The sequence below is a fragment of the Euleptes europaea genome, chromosome 3 (genome assembly GCF_029931775.1).
Source record: "Euleptes europaea isolate rEulEur1 chromosome 3, rEulEur1.hap1, whole genome shotgun sequence".
NCBI lineage: Eukaryota > Metazoa > Chordata > Lepidosauria > Squamata > Sphaerodactylidae > Euleptes > Euleptes europaea.
The window spans coordinates 106,673,988-106,699,107 of NC_079314.1; the positions used below are offsets into that span (position 1 = coordinate 106,673,988).

The following is a 25,120-nucleotide window of genomic DNA, read 5'->3' on the forward strand; positions in this document are numbered from 1 at the left end:
AAACTTGCATTCAATCTGTAGGATCAAATTTATTTATTTACATTTCTGTGTAGCCTTTCCACCCAATTCAGGGTCCACGGGGTGGTAAACGTTAAAACAAAGCATCAAAACATTTCAAACATTAAAAGGCACTAAAATTATGTAGTTACACTCATACATATATACGCACTTACACACATATATACATATATAATTTTAAAAACAAATAAAACATGATCTAAACACATAAAACACACAAACAGGGAGGAGGGCTAATAAGAGTTAGTGAGGGAACACCAAACAAAACAAAAAACTCTTGATTTGCTGGCGGAAGAAGACGATTAAGGGAGACAGACAAACCTCTGTGGGGCTGAATGAATTATTTATTTATTATGGTCATAGACCAACACAAAAATACACACAGTATCAGAAATATTTGCTTAAAAATGTTACATAGATTATATAAAAGTAGCATTATAATTTATGACAATAATACAGAACTATGACAAACTCTAGCGGCTGCACAAAATCTGGCAATTCAATCTGTAATCCAGTGCCCATAGAATCTCTCTGGGAAAGGAGTTCCATGACCAAGAAGGCAATTTCTTAGGTTGCCACCCATCTAGCCTCAGGTGGGGTAGGGGCACCCAAAGTAGGAACTCTGAAGATGACCAAGTAGAAGTAGGTTCATATGGGAGTGGGCAGTCCTTCAGGTATGATGGCCTCAAGTTGTATAGGCCTTTAAAGGTCAATACCAGCACCTTGATTTGGGCCTGGAAGCAAATTAGGAGCCAGTGTGGATGGAACAAGACTGGAGTGATATGGGGCCCTATGACCCACTCAAATCAACGTTCTGGCCACAGCGTTCTGTACCAACTGCACTTTGCAGCAAACTTCAAGGGCAGCCCTGTGGAGAATCATGCACTGCACTAAGCTAATCTAGATGTTACCAGGGCATGCTATACAATGGTAAGATTTTTCCTGGGAGCTGGCCCACCAACAGAAGCTGATGAGAGACATACCTTGCCTTTGCTTTCAGCTGTTTATACACCAGGAGGCCTGGATCCAGCAGCACCCCCAAGCTATGAACCTGCTCCATCCAGAACAAGAGATATCCCAGTTGCTGGGACAGACCTTCTCACCACCAATATCATCTCCATTTTGTTGGGATTTAGTTTTGCCAGGATACAAATCTTTGCATTTGTACAGTGCCAAAGAAGAATGGAAAGACATTATCTTATGTTCCCTGGAGATTTTGGGGGTGGTCCCTGGGAAGTGGGTGGGTGGGCAGGAAAGGGAGCTCAGCAGGGTATAATACCATAGAGTTCACCCTTCAAAGCAGGAAGAAAAAACCTCCTGCCAGTGGCAAAGAGGGACCTAGCAATCCTACTCCACCCGCCTGCACAGTCAGGTTTCTTCTAGGGTTGTCAACCTTCAGGCTGAGCCCGGAGGTGGAGCCTGGAGATAACAATCAGTTGCCCTGAAGAAAATGGCTTCATTGGAGAGAAGACTCTATGGCATTATACTCCAGTGAGGTCCCTCCCCTCCTCCAACTCTACCCTCCCCAGGCTCCACCCCCAAATCTCCAGGAATTTCCCAAGCCTGAGTTGGCAACCCAAGCCTCTGTTAAACTATATTTTAGCTTCACATCTTCAGTTCATTGCAGCAAGGCTTCCAGATTGGTAGCATGGTCAGTTGGATAACCAGCTGTCAGGAATAATTAAGATTCAGATGACTGGTGGCAAGGTTCTTGATCTTGCAATAATCCCTGGAAAGACTTCAAATGTCATATAATTAATCAGTCTACAACTGCAGCGATTTTAAGTACAGACATTTAGACAGCATTGAGGAACAGTATTTCTCAGTTATGGACAGTGGAGTATATTAATGTATTTGAGTGAGCTATTCTGGGTAGCCCAGAGCCTTTTTTGGGAACATGAAGACTTTTGATAGCATCTTGTTGCATTTGTGCACTCTGGAAATTACCCTAACTTTTCTCTAAAGGTAAAGGTCCCCTGTGCAAGCACTGGGTCATTCCTGACCCATAGGGTGACGTCACATCCCGACGTTTTCTAGGCAGACTTTGTTTACGGGGTGGTTTGCCAGTGCCTTCCCCAGTCATCTTCCCTTTACCCCCAGCAAGCTGGGTACTCATTTTACCGACCTCAGAAGGATGGAAGGCTGAGTCAACCTTGATCCGGCTACTTGAAACCAACTTTTCTCTAGTCTTTCTTAAATCTGCTTTGCTCCAAATTTTTGTGAAAGATCGTAGTAAAGCCTGGATGGCAACTGTGGGCTAGAAAATTCAGATTTTCTGACCCACATGACATCCATTTTTCCTGACCCTGTGACCCCCCCCCCCCACACACACACACTACTGGAGGAGCTTTTGTTTTTAAAACATTGGTCCTAGGATATCGTTGTATCGATATACCGATGTATCAATAGGGGTAGTAGTTTCTCTAAATTCTTAACTTTCATTTTTTAAAGTCAGTCTCTAGCCTCCTCCCTTGCAGAAATGTAAGGCGAAAGGCCGTGTAATGAACATATATGTATGGATTTGTTTGTATAGACACACAGCTACTAAAAACAGAAGAGGGAGAAGCAAGAAAGGGGATGAATGGGGGCATGAAGGCAGACTCAGATGGAAATGTAACCATATTCTTCATGTACACACATGAAGCTGGCTGATTCTGAATCATACCATTGGTCTGTCAAGGTCAGTACTGTACAGTCTTAGAAGCATTTGCTGTCCAGAGTCTTAGGTGGTGGTTTTTTAGATCACATGCTACCTGATACTTTTAACTGGATATGCCAGGGATTGAACCTGGTTCCTTCTTCATGCAAAGTAGATTCTCTTCACCTAGCTACAAACCCATACTGGACCAATAATACTTATAAAATTCCAAAGAATTCTGTTTAATTTTTAGCCATCATATCTATTTTTTTATGTTGATTTTTTCATCCGTAGTACTGTGCCTGCATTTCCAATTGTGGAAACACGTGGAAAAATTAACCTTCCCTTTCCCCAGATCACACAAAGCACAGGTTGTGTGTCTGTAGTGAATCATGAAATTCCAAGAGTCGCATGTAGTTTTGCCCTAAGGATCAGAAAATGTTTTAAATCTTACACAGAAATTGTCATAGAGAATAAATGGTCCATGCCTTTTAGGAAAGACTCTTATCAACCAGGAGCTTCTTCCTAGCCAGCAGGCGAAAATCACTGTGCTCAGCTGGAAGTTAGAAATGCTGGTCAGCTGGAAGGATTACAGCATTCGGTTAGCAAAGGAGTTGGATCGCTGAGCTGAGTTGGGTCACTGAATAATGCGGCTCTTCTGAATAACACTACCTTGCCATCAGGACTTTTTTTAGCAGCCTTGGCTTTACTGCATGTGCTCAGTAGTCAGGAAACCTCTTCCCACTAATCTTACTATGTGTAGGGTGCCCAAAATGGTGTCTTTAAGAGAAGTTGGCTAACCTTTCAGTGATCCAACTCAACTCATTGGTTCCCTGTTCCTCACTGTCAGCATGTGACAGATTTTTACCTGCTCCTTGCCTTGCTTTCGAAGACAAATGGAGTGAGAATCAGCAGGCACCAAAAATGAGCATATATTTCTGTATGTTCCTGCATGCTAAATTCTTGTCACAAAATATTATTTATCGGTTTCCTGTTTTCAAGATTTCCTTGACCTGGATAGCTCCAGGCTAGCCTGAGCTTGTCAGATCTCAGAAGCTAAGCAGGGTCAGCCCTGTTAAGTATTTGGATGGGAAACCTCCAAAGAATACCAGGGTTTGACCTGGAGACAGGCAATGGCAAACCACCTCTGAATGCCGCTTGCCTTAATACCCTATGGGGTTGCCATAAGTCATGTGACTTGATGGCACACTCAAAAAAAGTTCCAAGATTAGAGCTTTCATCCAATGTGATACTGAAACTTTTGGCCAAACATCCATGTTTCAATTAATGAGAGTTATAATCTTTGAAACACACAACACAACTTTCATCTCTAGAAGTGAATCTTGGGCTTCTGCTTGCTTGGAAAGGAGTGGAGGCAATCACTGTAATGAATTCTTCTTCCAAGCGCACAAGAACTAAAAGATTTTCCGCACAAGCTTATGCGTGTGTGTGTGTGTGTAAAGTGCCGTGAAGTCACAGCTGACTTATAGCGACCCCTTTTGGGGTTTTCATGGCAAGAGACTAACAGAGGTGGTTTGCCAGTGCCTTCCTCTGCACAGCAACCCTGATATTCCTTGGTGGTCTCCCATCCAAATACTAGCCAGGGCTGACCCTACTTAGCTTCTGAGATCTGACGAGATCAGGCTAGCCTGGGCCATCCAGGTCAGGGATGCATGTGTATGCAGAGGTAAATCCCATTATGTTCAATGGAGCTTACTCCTGGATAAGTAAGTATAGGATCATAGCTTTGGAGTGCAATCCTATGCAGAGCTACTCCAGTCTAAGCCCATTGATTTCAAGTGACTTTCATGTGACTATGCATGTTACTTTGGCCTTTAGCTGGGACTTGATGTCTGTAGTGGGCATGTTATACCATTTTAGGCAAGTTTCTGTAGATGTGACGGAGCTCTCCTTTATGCGTCTTTTTTATTCACAGATAAAGTGGGAGTTTGTGGGGGTCTTCTACTGCATTTTCTCCCAATATGCTGAGTTAATTGCAACATCTCTTGTTTTCTTTTGTCTTCTCTGCAGGAACGAGTGGAATATCTCTTTCTCATAATTTTTACAGTGGAAGCATTTTTAAAAGTAATAGCATATGGACTTCTCTTTCATCCTAATGCTTACCTCCGCAATGGCTGGAATTTACTAGATTTTATAATTGTGGTAGTAGGGTGAGTATTGTTGTCTCTTTTGTGTGTCTATTCTTGCTCTTGAACCAGAGAATTTCCATTGCTGGGAATGGAAATTCCCTTTTTAAGATGCAAAGGAAGAGTTCGTGGATATCCTTCTCTTTTCTTCAAAAGGAAGACTTATAGAAATTTAGCAGATGAAGTTTGTCTGACTTGCAGTGCAATTCTAAACAGAGTTTCACCCTTCTGAGTCCATTGAAGAGGGTTGTAATTTTGCTTAGGACTTCATTGTCAGCATACTGACAGCATACATGTGTCTTTCAGATTGTTGCAGAATTAAGAACCACACTCACATTAGTGAACTAGTAAAGAGATCATAGAGTTCATTGATAGTGGCCCCAGTGGGCCTCTCTAGATGTATATGCATTGATCTCTGTTTGGCTGCTTTGCATATTCCCTCTTAAAACAAAGGAAGGAACATTAATCAGCTTCTCAGGTGTTTCACCTGAGGAAAAACTTCCAGATATGCCAGGGGGAAGGCTGCGCTGGAGTAATTCTCCAAGACACACTTATTTTCTATGTAAAGGGGACCTTTTTTTGGTATGGAGCATGCATCCAAGTAATCCTTCTCTTCCAGTCTGAAATGGCACAGCCTAGTTGCAGCTTTACTACTTCGGTGAGAAACTGGCCAGAGTCTAAAATGTCTATGTGAAATCCTATGAGAATATAAATGGACGAAATGAAGACACAATAAGTACTTTAGGGTTGCCAAACTCCAAGTGGTGGCTGGAGATCTCCTGGGATTGCAATTGATCTCCAGGTGACAGAGATCAGTTCAACTGGAGAAAATGGCTGCTTTGGAGGGTGAACTCTGTGGCATTATATCTCACTGAAGTCCCTCCCTTCCCCAAACCCTGCAATCCTCAGGCTGCACCCCCCAGAATCTCCAGGTATTTCCCAACCCAGAGCTGGCAACCCTAACTTTCTTCCTTGCAAGAATCACAGTATTCCAGAAACTCAGAAAATCTCTTCTCTATGTAGTTTTTTTAATTCCCTCTCATATCCTTACAAAATCATAGTTTTCTGCTATGATTTTACCTTCTGTTGTCTTAATACATCCATATTACTTTTCTTTTCCTGTTATCACCCAACATTATGTAAACTGACACTCAATAGAGTATTCTATTTCTATTCTGTTTGACCTCCCTTGGTAGTGTTTGATCTTAGTACACTATGTTCTTTTCCACACTGTCTTCCTAAAGGCAGACACAGTACATAATACACGAGAAGCAGGAGTCTTGTGGTACCTTAAAGAAATATATTTCTTAAATATATATTTCCATATTCTATGGAAATATATACTGGAATACAATTTTGTTAGACTTTTAAGTGCCACAAGAGTCATGCTGGATTTTGCTGCACTAAATTAATATAGATACCCCTCTGGAATTATGGTACACTAGGTTTATTTCATTTTCACTTTAGTTGTTTGAGAGTGGTGATTTGTTCAAAGCTCTTACTCCAAAAAATGTATCTGAAAGTACTGAGTTTTGTGATGATTCTCAGGTCATTTATGCATGGGAGCTTTACCTGGGGTTCGAAGCTTGCTCGACCCAGACTTTTCTGTTGCAAATCCAAAAAGTTGCTATGCACCAGCAAAGTCACCAAGCTCAAATCAGGAAGCATTTGAGTCCCCGCCCCTTGAAACACTGCTTTGTAATTGGCTGTTGTGCTTACTGAGAGAAAAACATCATCCCACCCCCAGCTCTCCTGTCCCGCGCTTTGGCTTATGCATGGTGATTTCACCTAGGCTGATTGAAGAATCAGGTTATAACAGGAATGGGAAGACCTGGGATTTGCAGGGGCTAGGCACTAGGTCATCTCTAATGGATGGAAAACTCATGCATAACTCCAAGGAATAACCAAGACAGTCCAAGGTCAAACGTGAGTGAAAGTACCCATGCATAACGGACCTCAGTTTCAGTGGAAGACTGATTCTCAGCCAGTAAACTAATAGATCAGCCTTTGTTTTTCATCATTTCTTCTAACTGTGAACTTATCACTCTTGTCTGTCAATAGGACAGAGAAGCAGAGCCACAAACCATAAAGTTTTATATTTATTCAGGGGATTATCCAGGTATGCAGAAAAATATTAATTTGTCTTAGTAAAGACCTCCACCTCAATATCTCATCCTCAGTAGCCCAACAAGCACTGATAGGGTTGTCAGCTCTGAACTAGGAAATACCTGGAGGTTTTGGGGTGGAGCCTGAAGAAGGTGGGGTTTGGGGAGGGACATCAATGGGATTATAATGCTATAGAGCAGGGGTGACTAACTCATTTGTTATGAGGGCTGGATATGACATAAATGTCACTTGGCTGGGCCATACCTTGCCAGCCTAGATTGAGAGTGGGGAGGGGGTGGCTGCCTTGGCTGGCAAGCCCACAGAAGGCTCACCAGCCCATACCAGGACTGGGGGGGGGTGGCTGCCTTGTGAGCCAGATAAGAGCTGTCAAATGTCTGGATCCGGTCTGCTGGCCTTATCTTTGACACCCCTGCCTTAGAGTCCAAAGCGGTCATTTTCTCCAGGTGAACTGAACTCTGTCATCTGGAAATCAGTGTAATAGCAGCAGATCTGCAGCTACCACCTGGAGGCTGGCAGCGCTAAGCAGTGAACAGGAGGGGAGGGAAACTGGCCTGCTTGAGCAGTGTCACACTATGCAGGAAAGAGATTTGCTAATCTTTATCCGCCTCCGCAATTTATCATGGGCCTGCTATAAATGAAGTTAATAAACATGTGATGTTAGATGGCCATTAGTTATGCTAATGGCCTCATTTCTAGTGCTCCCCCTTCCCCAATCAGAAAAAGTAAATGTAATGCATGATGTTGCCATGCCCATGCATTGCTTCCCCTTTCCCCTTGACATACAGTGTATGGAGAAAGAGCCAAGGAAATGCATAGTGAGATGACATTATATTACCCTTTTCATGACTACCCATTATGAAGAGAAGGATGAGGAAGTAAACGCAAGGTTTGCATTTTTGGAAAGGATGTTAATTCTGCCCTGTAGCTGAGTCTTGTGCTGCTGCAATTTGTTTACGGAAGCTTGAGGCTGTACTGAATAAATATCTAGAACGGGTTAACAAGGGTCTTGACCTGGGCCCTTATTGCTATATATCACTTTTTCTCAACCATAATTCAGGACAAATGTTCTGTAGAATATGTGGACTGCATGTTTATCCACCCTTCCTCTAAGGAGCTCAGGTTAGTATACATAATTTCCCCTTACAGCAGCCAACAGCCTAGAGGCCTAGTGTGTGGAAATGGGCAGCTGAAGCTTTTCATGGCATGGAGGTAAATGACATCACCTGGTAAGGCTTTGAGAGCCAGTGTGGTATAGTGGTTAGACTGTCAGACTAGGATCTGGAGACCTGAGTTTGAATCCCCACTCTGCCTTGGAAGCTTGCTGGGTGACCTTGGGCCAATCACACATGCTCAGGCTAACCTGTGAGGATACATTGGAGGAGAAAAGAATGGCATAAGCCACTTCAGATCCTTGTTGGGGAGAAAGGCACGGTATAAATATAATATAAATTGTTTAGATCCTTTCCAGTTTTTTTTTAGGACTGGTTATGGGACTGAAAGCTGGTTATGGGACTGAAAGCTGGACAATGAAGAAAGCTGATAGGAAGAAAATAGATTCCTTTGAAATGTGGTGTTGGAGGAGAGTGTTACGGATTCCGTGGACTGCCGAAAAAACAAATCAGTGGGTTATAGATCAAATCAAGCCTGAACTGACCCTAGAAGCTAAAATGACTAAACTGAGGCTGTCGTATTTTGGTCATGTCATGAGATGACAAGAGTCACTGGAAAAGACAGTCATTCTAGGAAAAGTTGAGGGCAGCAGGAAAAGAGGAAGACCCAACAAGAGATGGATTGACTCAATAAAGGAAGCCACAGCCTTCAATTTGCAAGATCTGAACAAGGCTGTCAAAGATAGGACATTTTGGAGGACTTTCATTCATAGGGTCGCCATAAGTCGGAAGCGACTTGACGGCACTTAGCACACACACACAACACACACACATGGGACTGAAACAGCCTTGTTACCCTGGTGGTGAATGACTTTCGCTAGGAAGAGGGAAGAGGGAGTGTGACTCTGTTGATTTTCCTGGATCTCTCAGTGGCTTTTAGGATCAGGGGGCACTGTTTTGCAGTTCTGGTCCCACCTGGAGAATAGAAGGTGGTGCTATGGGGACTGTTGCTCAGCCCTTTGGCCTGTTGGGTGCCACAAGGTTCCATCTTGTTCCCAATGCTCTTTAATATCTACTTGAAACGCTGGGTGAGGCCATCTGGAGCAGGGCTTCTTAAACTTTTCCCACTCATGACCTCTTTTCACCCAAGAAATTTTTATGTGACCCCAGATATATAGGTATATAAAATAGGTATACAAATCAAACATTTACTGATAAAAAATCATTAAAAAATTATACTGTTGCCAAATTTTTCGCAACCCCCACATTCAGTTAGGTAAAGGTCCCCTGTGCAAGCACTGGGTCATTCCTGACCCATGGGGTGACGTCACATCCAGACGTTTACTAGACAGACTTTGTTTGCGAGGTGGTTTGCCAGTGCCTTCCCCAGTCATCTTCCCTTTACCCCCAGCAAGCTGGGTACTCATTTCACCGACCTCGGAAGGATGGAAGGCTGAGTCAGCCTTGAGCCAGCTACCTGAAACCGACTTCTGTTGAGATCGAACTCAGGTCGTAAGCAGAGCTTTTGACTGCAGTACTGCAGCTTACCACTCTGTGCCACGGGGCTCCTATCACATTCAGCTACACAACCCCATATGGGGTTGCGACCCACAGTTTAAGAAGCTTTGATCTAGAGATTTGGGCTGGGTTCTCACCGATACGCAAGTGATACTCGTTTCTATCTCATGGTTTTGGCTGATCCTAGGGAGTCTGTAGAGCCCCGAACCGGTGTCTGTGGGCAGTTTTGCAGTGGATGCGGGCTAATAAACTGAATTGTAATCCTGACAAGACAGAAGTGCTACTGGTGTTGTCTGAGTCCAAATTTAAGGTGTCACCCATTCTGGATGGAGTTGCATTCTCTTTGAATGAACAGGTCCAGCGTTTCGGGTGCTCTTGGACCAAGGCCTGTTCTTGGACAACCATTTGGCAGCTGTGGCTAGGCGTGCCTTTTACCAGCTTTGACTAGTTAGCCAGCTGCGGCCTTTCTTGGGCAGAAAAGGTCAGGCCACTGTGGTGCTTGCCCTGGTTACATCGAGATTAGATTATTGCAATGTACTCACTCTGTGAAGGGCTGCCCTTTAAAATTGTTTGGAAACGTCGGTTGGTACAGAATGATGCAGCCAGGATATTGACTGGAGTGGATTGTAGGGATCATATCACTCCAGTTTAGGCCATCTACACTGGCTTCCAATCTGTTACCGGGTCTATTCAAGGTGCTGGCACTGACCTTTAAAGCCCTATGTGGTTTGGAACCAGCATGCCTTATGAACCTACTCAACCTTGAAAGTTGTCTTCTAAGGCTGTGCTTTGGGTGCCTCCGCCTTCTGAGATTAGGTAGGTGGCAACCCAGGAGAGACTGTTCTTGGTCATGGCACCAAAACCCTGGAACTCTGTCTTCAGGGAGACTCATCTGTCCCCTTCGGTTTTCCTCTCCTGCCAGCTGGTGAAGACTTTTTTGTTTCGTTTGATGTTCCTTCAGTTCTCCCTCCTTCCTGCCCAGTGTTTTAATTGTTTTTGTTTGTTTTAGTATGTATTATTACATACGTTTTAATTTGTTGGCTGCTTTGGTGGCCCATATGAGGGCAGAAAGGCAGTCTATACATTTTGTGTGTGTAAAGTGCCGTCAAGTCACAGCCGATTTATGGCGACCCCTTTTGGGGTTTTCATGGCAAGAGACTAACAGAGGTGGTTTGCTAGTGCCTTCCTCTGCACAGCAACCCTGGTATTCCTTGGTGGTCTCCCATCCAAATACTAACCAGGGCTGACCCTGCTTAGCTTCTGAGATCTGACGAGATCAGGCTAGCCTGGGCCATCCAGGTCAGGGCATACATTTTGTAAAATAACATAAATAAATGAATAATGATATAAGTATTTTTTAAATTTCCATGAAGACTCTATTGAAGGGATAGGTCATTTTTTTCTCAGGGTCATTAGCAGGCCTATTTCACCCTCCTTTATTTTATCCTCACAACAACTCTCTGATGCAAGTTAGGCTGAGAGACAGTGACTAATCCATTCTCACCTACTGAGTTTCAGGGCTTAACAAGGGTTTGCACCTGGCTCTCTTAGCTCCTAATCTGACACTCTACCTACTATGGTACTCTGGCTCTACAAATTGAAAAAGAAAAAAGATGCCTCAAAGCATGCTGAAAACATTTATGGCAGTCTTTACTTCAAATACAAGAGCTTACAGTAGACACTATGCTGGGTGCAAAAAAGATCTATAATTGTACCAAATGCTACTGTGAGCAATATTCATAGTTTAAAAAAAAAATACACAGAAGCATGTTTGAGACGTATGCAAGATAGCTGTAAAAAAACAACCATACATTAGTTTTGGCACATGTGGAGAGGTAACGCCCTGCTGTTTTGAAGCTAAGAAAATTGTTTTCACGTGATGATTTGGGTTCAGGGTTGCCAGTTCTGGGTTGGGAAATTCCTGGGGATTTGGGAGTAGAGCCTGGGGAGGGTGGGGATTGGGGAAGGAAGGACCTTAGTTAGGGCATAACGTCATAGAGTACATCCTCCAAAGCAGCCATTTTCTCCCAGGGAACTGATCTCTGTAGTCCGGAGATCAGTTGTAATTCCAGAAGATCTCTTGGTAGGGTTGCCAAGTCCCCCCTGGCCACCAGCAGGGGATGGGGTTGCTAGATCCAGGATGGGAAACTCCTGGAGATTTTGGGGGTGGAGCCAAGGGAGGGGATGGGTTAGGGAAGGGGAAGGACCTCTGTGGTGTACAATGCGGCATACTTCACCCTCCAACGCAGCCATTTTCTCCAGGAGAACTGATCTCTGTAGTCTGGAGGTCAATTGTAATTCTAGAAGATCTCCAGGCCCACCTGGAGGTTGGCAGCCCTTGGGTCTGGATGGCATGGAGTGTTCCAGTCTTTGCTGGGGGCTTTCTGTGGCTGTGCCTAGTTCTTGTATACTGGGCTTGCCTCTGCTTGGATCAAGCCCATTTTGGGGAGTGCCTGAGGGCTGTGCCTCCCACTAATGTAAAAAAATATATTTGAAAAGGCGTGCCAGAATGGGAAGAATGATCTGTTCATTTCCTAGGCACATGCCGACTTTTCATGTATAAAGAAAAGAAATTAATCTCCGTTCATGTGAGTATTTGCTAGCCAGACATTTGTATTAACTGCTTTGACAGGTCATTTGCCTGCTTCTCCTCCACTTCTTTCAATTGCGAAACTGCCATGAACTATTTGTAATTAAGCAATCCAAAAGAAATCCCAGACTTCCCGAAACTCTACAGCGAACAGGATCACAGCAAATGAGCTTGTGAAGAATGGAAGCAGGTGGTCAGGAAAGGGTGGGATTAAAAACAACAACTAAGTATAGATTTGGGGTTTGCTTCTAATTAGGTCAATTTCTTCATTTTCTTTATTAATTTGTGTTTTCCTATTTCTTCAAAGGAACTCAGAAATGTCTTAGTCAAGCAATCCTGTGATGAAACCACATTGCTAATATAATTTGCCTAGAATTAGCTTCAGTTAGGTTAAAGTAAATTAAGTGGCAGCTGATTTTCAAAGCCAATTAAAAATATACATTTGTCCTCAGAGATAAAAGGCACAATAATTAGAGTAGCAAATCTATATAGCATTATGAAAGAGGAAGTCTCTTAAGAAAAAAAAGTATAATACCTGCTGGAAGTGGGCCTCTTTAATCGTATGAATGGCTGATCCTTGCACATTTCACAGCTTCTCAAACACTCCCCCCTCAGTGTGGGTATTTCAAAATGGTAGTTCTTTCATTTATAGGTGTTATATATGTGTAGGTTATACTCAAAACGGGAGACAGAGTTCCAACATCACCCCTTTATTGAACTGTGGAGAGAGAAACAAGGCTAACTGCAAAACACCCCAACTTATATACAATTCCCAACCACCCTGAGCCACACCCCCAAGTCCAGGATTGGATGGCCCAAAGTCCCCAGTCCAATAGGAAAAACAGACGGCGGAGCCTGGAGCAGGACCTCAAGCTCAACACAGTTCAGCACAGCTGAGTTCAACTGTTCAGCAGTTCAATAGTTCAGCATAGACCTTGCACCAGCTAAATATATTCCAATAGGAATGCTAGTTGCCTGCTTATAGCAGGAGGCTCCCAACCATTCATATGTGGAAATGGTTTGTTGAAGTAGGGTTGCCAACTGCCAGGTAGTAGCAGGAGATCTCCTCCTAATTCAACCGATCTCCAGCCGATAGAGATCAGATCACCTGGAGAAAAATGGCCGCTTTGGCAATTGGACTTTATGGCATTGAAGTCCCTCCCCTCCCCAAACCCTGCCTTCCGCAGGCTCTGCCCCCAAAATCTCCCACTGGTGGCGAAGAGGGACCTGGCAACCCTAAGTTGAAGCCTTTTATGTAGGGTTGGCAGCTCCCCGATCACATCTGCAGGAGTTTTGTTTGCCGTTCTTGTGTGCGTGTGTTTGGTAAAGCGACCCTTAGTTTGAGTGGTCTAAAGCTCCTCACAAGGCAGCACTTCTGGTTGTAAACCGGAAGTGCCGCGTTGGCACACGCGTTTGCCCGCCAGCCCTCAGCTGGCTGGCGGGCAGAGGGGCACATTACCAGGGGTTTGCCTACTGGCAACCCTACTTTTATGGCATGGAGCTGAATAACATAACCTTAAAATGGCTCCAGATCAAACTGATTTTAAAGGGACAGTTAGAGGGACTAAGTGGGCAATCTGAGTGTGCACGCTAAATAATTAATAAAGTAGTTTGGCTTGCCTCTCCATTTTTCCCCAGTGAGTGTGAGAAGACATATCTGTTTTGTCTGGCACTCCCTTACAGACCCGCCTTCCTTTGTATGTGTTTTAACTGTATATATGGTTTGTTCAGGTTCAGGTTCTTTATTATTACAGTCCACAACCAGTATATAAATAAAGGAAACATTAATTACAAAAAGGATAAAAACAATATACAAAAATTAATGTATGGTTTGTTTTGTTTTTATACCATGTATTTTAAGAGCATGTTTGAATGTTTTTGATTATTGATGCCTTGGGGACCCTAAGCTGGGTAGAATGGCAGCATTTAAAAGTTTTAAATAAGAAAGAAGAGTAGCTTGCAAGTCAGGGGCTTGCAGAAGAACATAGTGGCATCTACTTAGTCTGATCTGGCTGTAGTGTTTTTGCCTTTTGAAGAGCAGGATATTAACCAACCCCCAATCTTGGCCTTTCATGACTTGTGTTTGTCTGCTTACTCATAGGAATGCCTAAAGATTTTTCAGACCTCTAGGTATGGAAAGTGATCAGGGTTGGGCATATTTTAACTTTCTTTACCCCCTGGCTAGATTGGAGGCACCATGCATTTACCTTGCCGCTTCTGATCTAAATGTGCCTGGGCTTCAACAAGTGCACAGTGTTGCTGATCGTGCCAGCCATAACATAATATCGCAACAGCTGTGGCTTCATCATTGAACCTGTCTGCGATGATGCATGGGCTGCAAGTCATGTTTGGTGAAGGAGAGCTGTTTGCATACATGAGCTGCACGAATCCTTACGAAGCAAAGGGAACAGCAGTAAATGCCAAGAATGATCTCCAGTCAGTGAAACCCTTCTGAAGAGGGAAACATTTAAATATCTCTAACCGTGTGGTTTTCCTTTTGCTCAGACACCAGCACTTTCTGGTAAAACTTGATCTAACGTCCTCAAATAGCCAATGAACGCTTCATGACAGAGCCATTAAATTCTGTTTGGAAGAAGAGGTCCCTTTGTTCAAATATTCTTCATAAAGCTGTATGGATAGAAATGTTGCTGGTAGCATGACCAAATGCTGTTTGTCTAATGGGACAGAACACCTTCAACGGCTTACTTCTAATCAAAATGATGCTCTCCCCCATTCATTTGTTTTTCCTTCCTACTGGCAAATGAAAATTTTCTTCCATGTGAAGCATTCCCCTTAAGTCTTTTTTGCATGGTTGTTTCACTCCCTGTCACCTCTGTGATGACTTCAGGTCTTTGTGATGATTATGCATGCCATTTCCGACCGTCAGAGGTCACCTCACTTTCCCCCTGCATTTCCCTGTGTTTTGCCCGCGTTTTCAAATTCGAGATAAAACAGGTCTCTGGGATAACCCAGCCAATCATCAGGTTTTAGGATTCTGTGGCATCTGATAAAGGGAAATTTGACTCTTGAAAGCTTATACCCCTTGGTCTCTAAGGTGTTACTGGACTCGAATCTAACTGTCCTATGGCAGATCAACACGGCTACCCTCTGAAATTATGTTATAGTGTATTCTGAAGACGTACACAGAATGAGCATGGTATTATGGATAGCATTGGACTTCAAAGCTTAACTTAGCTGTGAAGTTCATTAGATCACCTTGAGCTATCAGACACACCCTAAACTGCCTTATGGGATTGGCATAAAATGGGATAATCCTGGTCTGAGCAGCTTGAAGGAAAGGTGGGATACAAATATAATTCATAGGATATGTTTCATATTGTGAAGGACATTTGCTTTTCAAGAGATGCTTGATGAGGAACAGGCTTCATGTTTACTGATGTAAGATGCTATACTGAAATTTTGTGCAGAGAGTAAGATGAACATAATGGTGTGACGGATAACAAGCCTTCTGTGACTTTTCCATACAGTGAGAGATGCAGGAGAGAAGAGAGATGCACTATAATTATACTGTTGCAAGGGCCTTCAATTTAACACAGACCCTTTGTATGTTATGTGCCGTCAAGGCACTTCTGACTTATGATGACCCTATGGATTAGTGACCTCCAAACATTCTATAATTCACAACCTTGTTCAGCTCTTGCAAACTGAGAAACGTGGCTTTATTCAGTCAATCCATCTAATATTGGGTTTTACTCTTTTCCTACTGCCTTCAACTTTTTGTAGCATGATTATCTTCTCCAGTGAGTCTTGTCTTCTCATAATGTGGCCAGAGTATGATAGCCTCAGTTTAGTCATTTCCTCTTCTAGGGAGAGTTCAAGCTTGATTTGATCTAGAATCAACTCGTTTGTCTTTTTGGCAGTCCATGGTATCCATAAAACTCTCCTCCAACACACATTTCAAATAAATGTCAAACTGATCATAATCGTTATTATCGCTTGCATCTTAGCAAGCTTTCTTCAATGGGTGCTGGGTTCACAATTTATTTTATTTTGCATGATTATGGTTTTTTGTTTTGTTTTTGTGGGGAAGAATGCACTTAAGCTTTACAACATTGTCAGGGAGCATTTTTGCAGTGAACTCTCTTTCCCATACTCCCAAGGGAATGGGATTGCTGGGCAGACATGTCACTTATCATCTGGTGAGAGGATTATGTTTAGCAGACAGACAGAAGCATTTGAATAGGAAGCAGAACATTTTCCTAATGTTCATTGACTGGAACTTCAGGAAATATTCAAAGCCAGATCTGATATCTCGTGTCTTTATAAATATCATCCAATTACACAAAGAAAGAATATTTCTCTGCAAGTTTCATCTAATAAATCATTAAGGCGTTTTATGATTTTCAAGGAGATTTTCATGATTTGAGGGTATTAGTATTTCCTTTTTATAGATGTTAGCTCAAATCATTTTAGCACAGTCTTAAACATGTGTACTCTGCAGTGTGTTCCTTCTGAATTCAGTGCAACTTTTTTCTGGGATGTTATATTCAGAACTGAAGCCCAAAGCCGAGCAAATTATCACAACTTCATTTTATACTAGGTTTCCCAACCTCTGGTGGGACCTGAAATTCTCCCAGAATTACAACTGATTTCCGAACTACAGAGATCAGTTCCTCTTGAGGAAAGGGCAGCTTGGGAACATGAACTCTGTGGCATTATACTGCGCTGTGGTCCCTGCCCTGCCCAAACCCTACCCACCTTAAGCTGTACTCCCAAATTTCCAGGAATTTCCCAACCCATAGTTGGCAACTCTAGTCTAGGGGTCAAGGATATGTACATTGGATGTCATGTTTGTAAAATTAGTTTCAAGAAAATCCAGTGCTTGTGTGCAATTTAAGGCGTTGCTGTTATCAATCATTTTAGTTTGTACATGAATATAATGTGTACATAGACATGACCTGTGGCATAATTCCCAGTTTTGCGATTATTCTCATTCTGCTTGACTTGGAAGGCTGAATACATTCTTCCCACCTTCTGTATGTGTAATATGCAATATATAAACTAGTGATAATCAATTTTTTACTCTTATCTCAGCTATCTGTTAACAATGTTTCCTCTGTCCCTTTGTCCCTCCTCCCCAGGCTTTTTAGTGCAATTTTAGAACAAGCAACCAAAGCAGATGGAGTGAATTCAATAGGAGGCAAAGGCGCTGGATTTGATGTTAAAGCACTTCGGGCTTTCCGAGTATTACGCCCCTTACGGCTGGTATCTGGAGTTCCTAGTAAGTAATCGAGTTCCTGCCCGTCTGTCTCTTTAACAAGCGGAGGGTGCAACAGAAAGCAATGTGTAAAACGATGTTCACGGCCTCGCCTGATAACTGATTTCAGGGTGGTAAGTAAGACAGATGTTGTACATGGGTAGTGATTACAGGTTTCATCAAACATTTAAAAAATAAGAAGAGTCCAACGTGAGATACCAAGGTAGAGAAGCTTTGTAAGAGCAGAATTGCTTGTTGCGATCATTGCGTGATCAATGATCTGAGATAATACTTCCGTTTAAAACAACATGAAACTAATACGTAATCACTATAATGAGTCTAATATGAATTAAATCAGTTCAGCGACTGTGCTGCTGGCTCTGAAGTTGATGTTTACTAATACTCACATATGGCTGGTTTGATGAAATAACCCTCCAATTGCCTAAATGCCTGTTTTGAAAGAAGCCCAATTTTATTATCCTCTTATGCCTCTGGAAGCTGAGCAAGACCGGGACAATCGTTTTTAATATAGCTGCATGGTTGCAAAAGGGGTATAGTTTTCCTGCATTGTGCATGTTTGCTTCTTTTGGTGTAGGGTTGTCTATCGTCAAACCGAGTTTTGCAGGTGTTTGAAAAACCTGCAAAACCTGTGTATGGAGAGGATAGCGGGACAAATGTGCCAGAACTTTCAAACTATGCGTAGAAGCTATTGTCTGTGTCTAGAGAAGTAAGTGTGCAAAAGAACAAGAGGAGAAGCAATTGTTGCATTATCAAAATATAGGGTTGCCAGGTCCCCCCTCTCCTCCAGCGGGAGGTTTTTGGGGCGGAGGTGAGGGAAAGATCGCGTGTGTGGCTGCCCCGACACAATCGCTTCACTTCCGGTTTACACCCAGAAGCTCCGCATCACAAGGGGCCTTTACCACTTAAACTGGATGAGTAGTAAAAGGCCCATTGCAATGTGCTGCTTCCAGGTGTAAACCAAAAGTGATGTGGCACGGTGGGTAGGCGCGCGTTGCCCGCCGAACCTCGCTGGTCTCCGGGCAGCCAGGTGGATTGTTGGGGGTTTGCCCGCCACCACCTGGCACTTGGCAACCCTAGCAAAATAGCACCAGATGCTGTGTAACAAGCGACCCATCTCCTTTTGGCTACCAAATGGCAGTGTTAGGAGCTGAGCATTTGATCAGAACTGTAACAGGGGTAGGTTTGAGGTTTAAGGGTACCTAGTCTTTTTCCTCAGGGAGTTTTTTTCTGATCAAAACGTGCTCCTAGCTGTCATTTCCCCAGCCATGTGGGAAGAGATATCAATTCTTATGATTTCTTATAGAAGAAAATTATTCTTAGAAATGCTTTTTTAGGATCATGCAGTAGTCTCTGACTAGCTTGTGAAGTCCCAATCTTTCACAAGCTAGTCAGAGACTACTGCATGATCCTAAAAAAGCATTTCTAAGAATAATTTTCTTCTATAAGAAATCATAAGAATTGATAACTCTTGAATTACAACTTTGCTGATCTACAAAGTGGAAGTGGACACAAAATGGCTAAGGGTGGCTGAAGAAAACTATGAAACAGTGCTACTTACAGGAAAGCTGTCCCACCTACCATATATGAACTGTTATTGTTGAATCCATTGTATGTTAGAAACAGATTGTGTATGAAAATTCAGGAACACAAGTTGAGTGTATAATATAATTGACTGATGTAGCAGCAATTATTATTTATGTGGGAAGAGATGGCACAACCTCCCGCCCCACAGCTACCTTTCAGTAATACAGGCCGCAGCACATTGATCAAGTATCTCCCAATGTGTTATCAAGGTTAGTCTCTTCTCAAAGAGTTCGTGGTGGCTTAACAAATTAGTTGCCTTAGGGTTCAACTTTATCATACTCCCTCCCCCAATAATAGTTGTAAGAAATGTTATTTTCTTTTGCAAATGCAGCCTCTTGAATTGCTTTATCAAGTAAGAGAATAACAAGGGGGGATTTTAATCCTTCCTCCCATGCCAGTTTTTTACTAGGACAAAAAAAAACAACCCACACCTGAGCTGATTTTACATCTGCTGTGGACCAAAATACAGCTACCTGTAAGTCTTCCCCAGCAAATTTAAAAGCGGCTCAAGGGTGGCTTTTTGAGAGAGAAAACAGGAGAGGAAAGGGTCAACTTTTCCTGTTGTGTCCCCATGCCGTTCTCTTCCTTAATGAAGCAACCCTGAAGGCTGCATTTGCAAAAGAAAAGAAAAAACAAGGCAAGGAAATCTAGCCCCTAGAAGGGAGTCTTCAAGGTAGCTTTCTAACAGAGTAAAGCAGTCCTGTCAGTTCCCTCTTTTGTCTTCTTTTGAATGCCTCCAAGCAAGAAGGTTCAGTGGCCCCTCTGCACATCTTATTATATTGCTGAACGTTTTTTATAGCTGTGAAGTCCTTGAAAATGTACATTTCATACTACTACTTCAATCATTCTGGATACCAGTATTATTGTATAGACTTTAGGTCCTTCATTACAGAGCAGAATTTTTCTTTCTCTGATTTATGTAAACTATGGTATTTCTAAAAAAAGATGTTTTAAAATTGTTTACGTTTCATTGCATTTTGTACCATTGGAGGGCAAACTGAAGCTTTGGAAGTTGTTTGACAATGGGAGAGAATGATGCCATTTAAAATAAAAAAAACACTCTCCCTTCATGATTGGAAAGGGCAGTCTTATTGTACACCCACATGCACTAAGCTGACTAACACATTTAACTTATTAAATTTCATCTTCATTAGCTTCTTGCTGGAATTAATTAATACTGCCTGGTTGCACAATCTCATTGGGGTGAGTGTTCTGCCTGCTCACTGCATTTACAGAGCAAAACCACTTAAAATTCTTCATGCATATATGGCATAAACCTGCCTGCCTTCATGTGCCATCCAAAATCCACAAATAGGCCACCAAGCTCAATGTTTAACAATTTGCATAAGTTTGAGCTGATCGGTTGTTGTTGTGTTTTGTGTCAGTGTAATCAATGAAAGTGTTTGTGGCACTCGACCTTTTTAATAAAGATGGAAGTTATTAACAGTAGCTGCTGGGAGAAAGACAAATAATTTGCCTCTGAAATGCAGTGGTAAGATGGGCAGAGGCAAGGAAATACAGCATGGTACGTCTCTGCATTTATACTTATGTGCATATAAAGTCTGTATTTATTTTACATTTATTAATCTTAGGGATGCCAACCTCAAGGTACTAGCTGGAGATCTGCTATTACAACTGATCTCCAGCCCGGGGGCAAAGAGGGACCTAGCAACCCTAATTAATCTCTTCCCTTCTCCCCAGTTATGAAGGAATGTTTCCCATTGCACAGAATAGCTTGGGCTTGTACTGGCATTGTGGCTATCAATGATACACAGCCGGAGTGGGTGATCTCACCACATGATGGTTTGAAATCATGCAGTGAGCAATGTTTAACATTGTGTCTGTGTAGTAGGAAATTAGCGCAGGACACCAATCCGAGTTGTGAAGGTAACATACAGAGGAGGCCTGAGTCTTAGTCTCTGTTTTCACAGACAAGAGTTCGCATGATGGAACTCTTGCTAACTGTGCTAATTCAGACAGTAGGTAGAGGAAAATACATCGAGGAATGCCTCTCCACCCCCCCAAAAACCCCTCCCTGCTCATAGGAAACTGTGGACTTGGGAGGAGTTTTGGCCTAGCCATCTCCCTGACGTGCTCATTTTCTGTGTGTAGGCCTTTTCCTCCCATGGGACAGTGTTCAGACATGATCTCCGACCTGTGTTGGGCAGGAGGAAACTGTACCGCAACCAGGAGGCTGCTCCTCCTAAGCACGGGAGTAATTACCATATAGTGCAAATCTCAGTGCCATGTACAAACTTTATGGCTAGGGTTGCCAGGTCCCTCGTCTCCACCAATGGGAGGTTTTTAGGGTGGAGCCTGAGGAGGGCGGGGTTTGGGGAGGGGAGGGACTTCAATGCCATAGAGTCCAGTTGCCAAAGCAGCCATTTTCTCCAGGTGAACTGATCTCTATCGGCTGGAGATCAGTTGTAATAGCAGGAGATCTCCTGCTACTACCTGGAGGTTGGCAACCCTATTTATGGCTGATACACTTCTTTATTTTTCATTTATTGATCTCCTCCACCCCAGTTCTGTAGGAATGTGTCCCGGTGTGCAGAATAGCATAGGCAGGTGTACACAGCATGACTATATGAATATACTTTTTGATGGATGATGTTATATGACAGACTTCCTGTTGTCACTTTGATATTTGAGGAATGCCAACAAACCGCATTATTCAGCCTTTCCCAAGGCTGATCTTTTTTTTAAAGAGTGAAACCTAAGAGTAGGATAACATTATCATTTTCATGCATGTGATTATTAAAACTGCATGTTCTGGTTGAATTTTAAAAGGACTCTTGGGTGGGCCCCCGTTCTGACTTTACTAACTAGTTACTATTCATTTAAACTTTTCTGTTTAGAACACAGTCCTGTCACTAAACTGAGGAATATCTAGAGCGCCACGTGCTACAGTAGACAGCAATAGGGAAGGTGGATGCAGTGTGATGAATGGGGGAAGAGAAAGGAACAAATCTATCATTTGGTGGAGGATGTTCTCCCTGCCAGAATGACCTGTTAGAAAGTGACAATACCACTTCCTCCTGAATGTGCTGCCTGTCAGGGTTGCTGCCCTATAGCAAGAGTATAGTGAAATTTGCTGCAGATAAGCTCAAAAAGGCAGCCATTCAAAGGCACCTCTTTGGTATGGCACAGAACAAGGGTTATGCAGTTACCTAAGAAACAATAGGTCTTCCTCCCTACCAGTCACTGCAGTTCCAATAACTACAATTCCAGTGAGGCAGTGCATTTTTGAGATATTTTGATGTGAACAGCCTGCCTGCCTTTTGCCTTAAACACCTGGTCACGCAAGTGGTGGGTCAAGAACATAAGCCACCCACCTTGAAACATCTTCTTGTGAGTGAACAATAAGAATTTGGTAGACGTAGAGCTACTATTCCCATGAAGTACTGTGTGAACGCTCGCATACAAAGTCATCCACATCTGACCAGTTCATCTGACTGTGCATTGACTAATTCCATGTCAATTCCATCATAAGGGTCACAGATATACCTCATATTTGTGAATCACTGTGAAACCACTATGCATTTTTTTACTTTAAGAATGGGCTGAACTGCAGGAGGGGAGGAGAGGCAGTGGGGGGGGGGATGAATCAGCAGAGAGGCTGGAGGGGGAAACTGTGGGAAAGATCAATGACCAGTTTGTCAAATGTTTGACTGGGCCGATCCCAACTAACAAGCAGAATTGTAAAGGAAGCTGAACCAGAGGCTGATCAAGCACCCCTAGCTGTGAGGCACTATCCGTTGGTCTACTTTTATCATTTTGTATTTAATCTTGGATTGCTGTTTAATGATTTATTGTAAGCTGTCTTCTGTATTTTAAAATAGAAAGCTGAGGTGGAAAAAAATCTCCTAAATAAGTATACCGTGGGGGAAAAGAGCAACATTTTCTTTAAGCTGGTGAATGGGAATGTGGTTTGTTTACTTATTTAAGAATTTCTACCCCACTTACTGGGGACTCAAAGCAGCTTGCAAGACACGCAAAAATATAATTTAGACAAACAAACAAAATGTACAACTTCAGTTTCCTAAGTCGACTGATGCAGCTCACTCAAGGTGGGAGCCAGGGGCTCTTGCCAAAAGGCTTGCATCTCTGGCCACAGGCTTAAATATCTGTAAGCAAGGAGGGACCAGAAATTCAGCCCATACATCACTCACCTGGCAGAGATGTTCCCAAGTCTCTCCTCCCCTGCCCCCCTCATATAAATGAAATATTTCATCTGCAGCAATGGCATGCCATTGATTTCTGCTGTCACATGACTTCAGATGAAATACTTCATTTATATGAGAGAGAGACCGGGGGAGGGGAGTCTTCAGGAACATCTCTGCCAGGTGAGTGACGTATGGCCTGAATTTCTGTTCCCTCCTTGGTTACAGATATTTAAGCCTGTGGCCAGAGATGCAGACTACAGACACTAGTTCCGCAGGGCATGCAAGACTGAGATGTTCCACCAGGCCTACAGTTGAGGACAGCAACAGCTCCATTCTAGCTGCCCTTCCCTTCCCTGTTTTCCTTCCCCTTTTCTTTTTCCTTTTCCCTCCTCCTTGTTGTCCTCCTTGTTTGATCTCTCATTATGAGTAGGGGCGCCACTTGGTATTTTAATGTTAATGGCGGGAATTATTTTAAATGTTGACCTATACATTGTATAGTTTATCTATTTTAAATTGAATGCATTTTATTGGTTGTTCGCCACCCTGTGCCCAACCTTGCTTGGGAATGGGTGGGCTAGAAGTCAAATAAACAAACAAACAAAGGAGATGGCAGCTTCAGAGGGTGGACTGTATGGCCTCTCATCCACACAGATCTCTCTCCCCCATTCCCAAACTTCTCCCTCCCCTGGCACTTCCCCCAGATCTCCAGGAATCTCTGAAGCTGGAGTTGGCAATCCTAAGTAGTTGGAATGACCCAGAGTTGTCCTGACATGTTGCTTTTTGTATTGACTGAATAGAAAACATGTGCACTGCACTCAGCCAGTGTAATTCTTTCATCATTTGCTGCTCAAGGAGTAGCATCTGCATACTATCTTTTGCTAGTTGCTTGACAGTATAATAATAATGTGTAGTCTACAAAAAGGGCTGGTTGGAAGTTTAGAGGGCAGGCAGATAGCTCCTTCCCACTGTTAAGGTAGATAGCAACCCTCTTCTAACCAGACCCCTCCCGAATTTAGGCCCCAAGATATCTGCAAGCAAGTTCCTCCTTTATCAGTACAGGGAGTGATGCTCTTCTAGTTTTCACCACTTCAGTTCTTCTACAACAAATGTGGAATTCTCTCCACCCACACAACAGTTGATTAATATGTGCTGAATAAATTCAAAATAAACATAAACAACTTATATAAGTACAGCATATCAAGCCTACATAAATGTGTGATGAGCATTGAGTGAGGATGGTTTCAGATACTGCCTTGAACTCGTGACAAAATCTGGGAAAGCCACTCAGTTTCATTCCCTGTTGGAGGTGGTTGTGTTTGCAGTTTTATTTCCCACGAAGACGACAGCCTTTCTTTTAGTTCTGACAAAGTGGGTATACTAGACAAAAATTCAAACATTTAATTTTCTTAGCTTCTTCCTCTAGCCACTGCTTTTCTTCTTAATTAAGAAAATAAGATATTAGGGCTGCATGAAATGTTCATATGCAAACTTTTTTTTTTAATTTACTGAGCCAAATGTGCATCGTCTTTAGCGCCTGTTTGCAGCCCAGTCGACTGTAGCTCTGGTGCCATTTTTCTTCCTTGGTTAGGACTTCCTTCCTTAGCCATTATGTAGTCCTAGTGAATCATGTAGTGATGCTGCTATGACTTCACACGGCCACCACAACATCACTGACGATATCCAAAGCCAATTTATACTTAAGTCGATAAATGGGGGTAGTCTAGGGTTGCCAGGTGTCCGGTGGTGGCGGGCAAACCCCCGGCAATTCACCCGTCTGCCCGCCAACCACCTGAGGGTCAGCAGGCAAACGTGCGCGCACGCGTACACACTGCACACACGTCACTTCCCCTCGCGAGGGTAAACGGACGCTTGCAATGCCTGTATCAAACCTTGCCTCTGCCATAAGCTCAGTAGGTTTCTGAAGAGAATGAAGGCTCAGTGCTGTATAGATGATGGAAAAGATCCAAACAGCACTACAAGGTAA

General features: G+C 43.0%; 1 protein-coding gene across 1 annotated transcript in view; it reads left to right on the forward strand.

Moving 5' to 3' along the window:
• The window catches only part of CACNA1C (calcium voltage-gated channel subunit alpha1 C), a 575,193-nt gene that overhangs the window by 320,980 nt on the left and 229,093 nt on the right, over positions 1 to 25,120 (forward strand). The window contains 2 exon segments of the mRNA XM_056845863.1: positions 4,688 to 4,827; positions 17,250 to 17,389. Of these exon segments, the coding sequence (XP_056701841.1) occupies positions 4,688 to 4,827; positions 17,250 to 17,389 (280 nt within the window).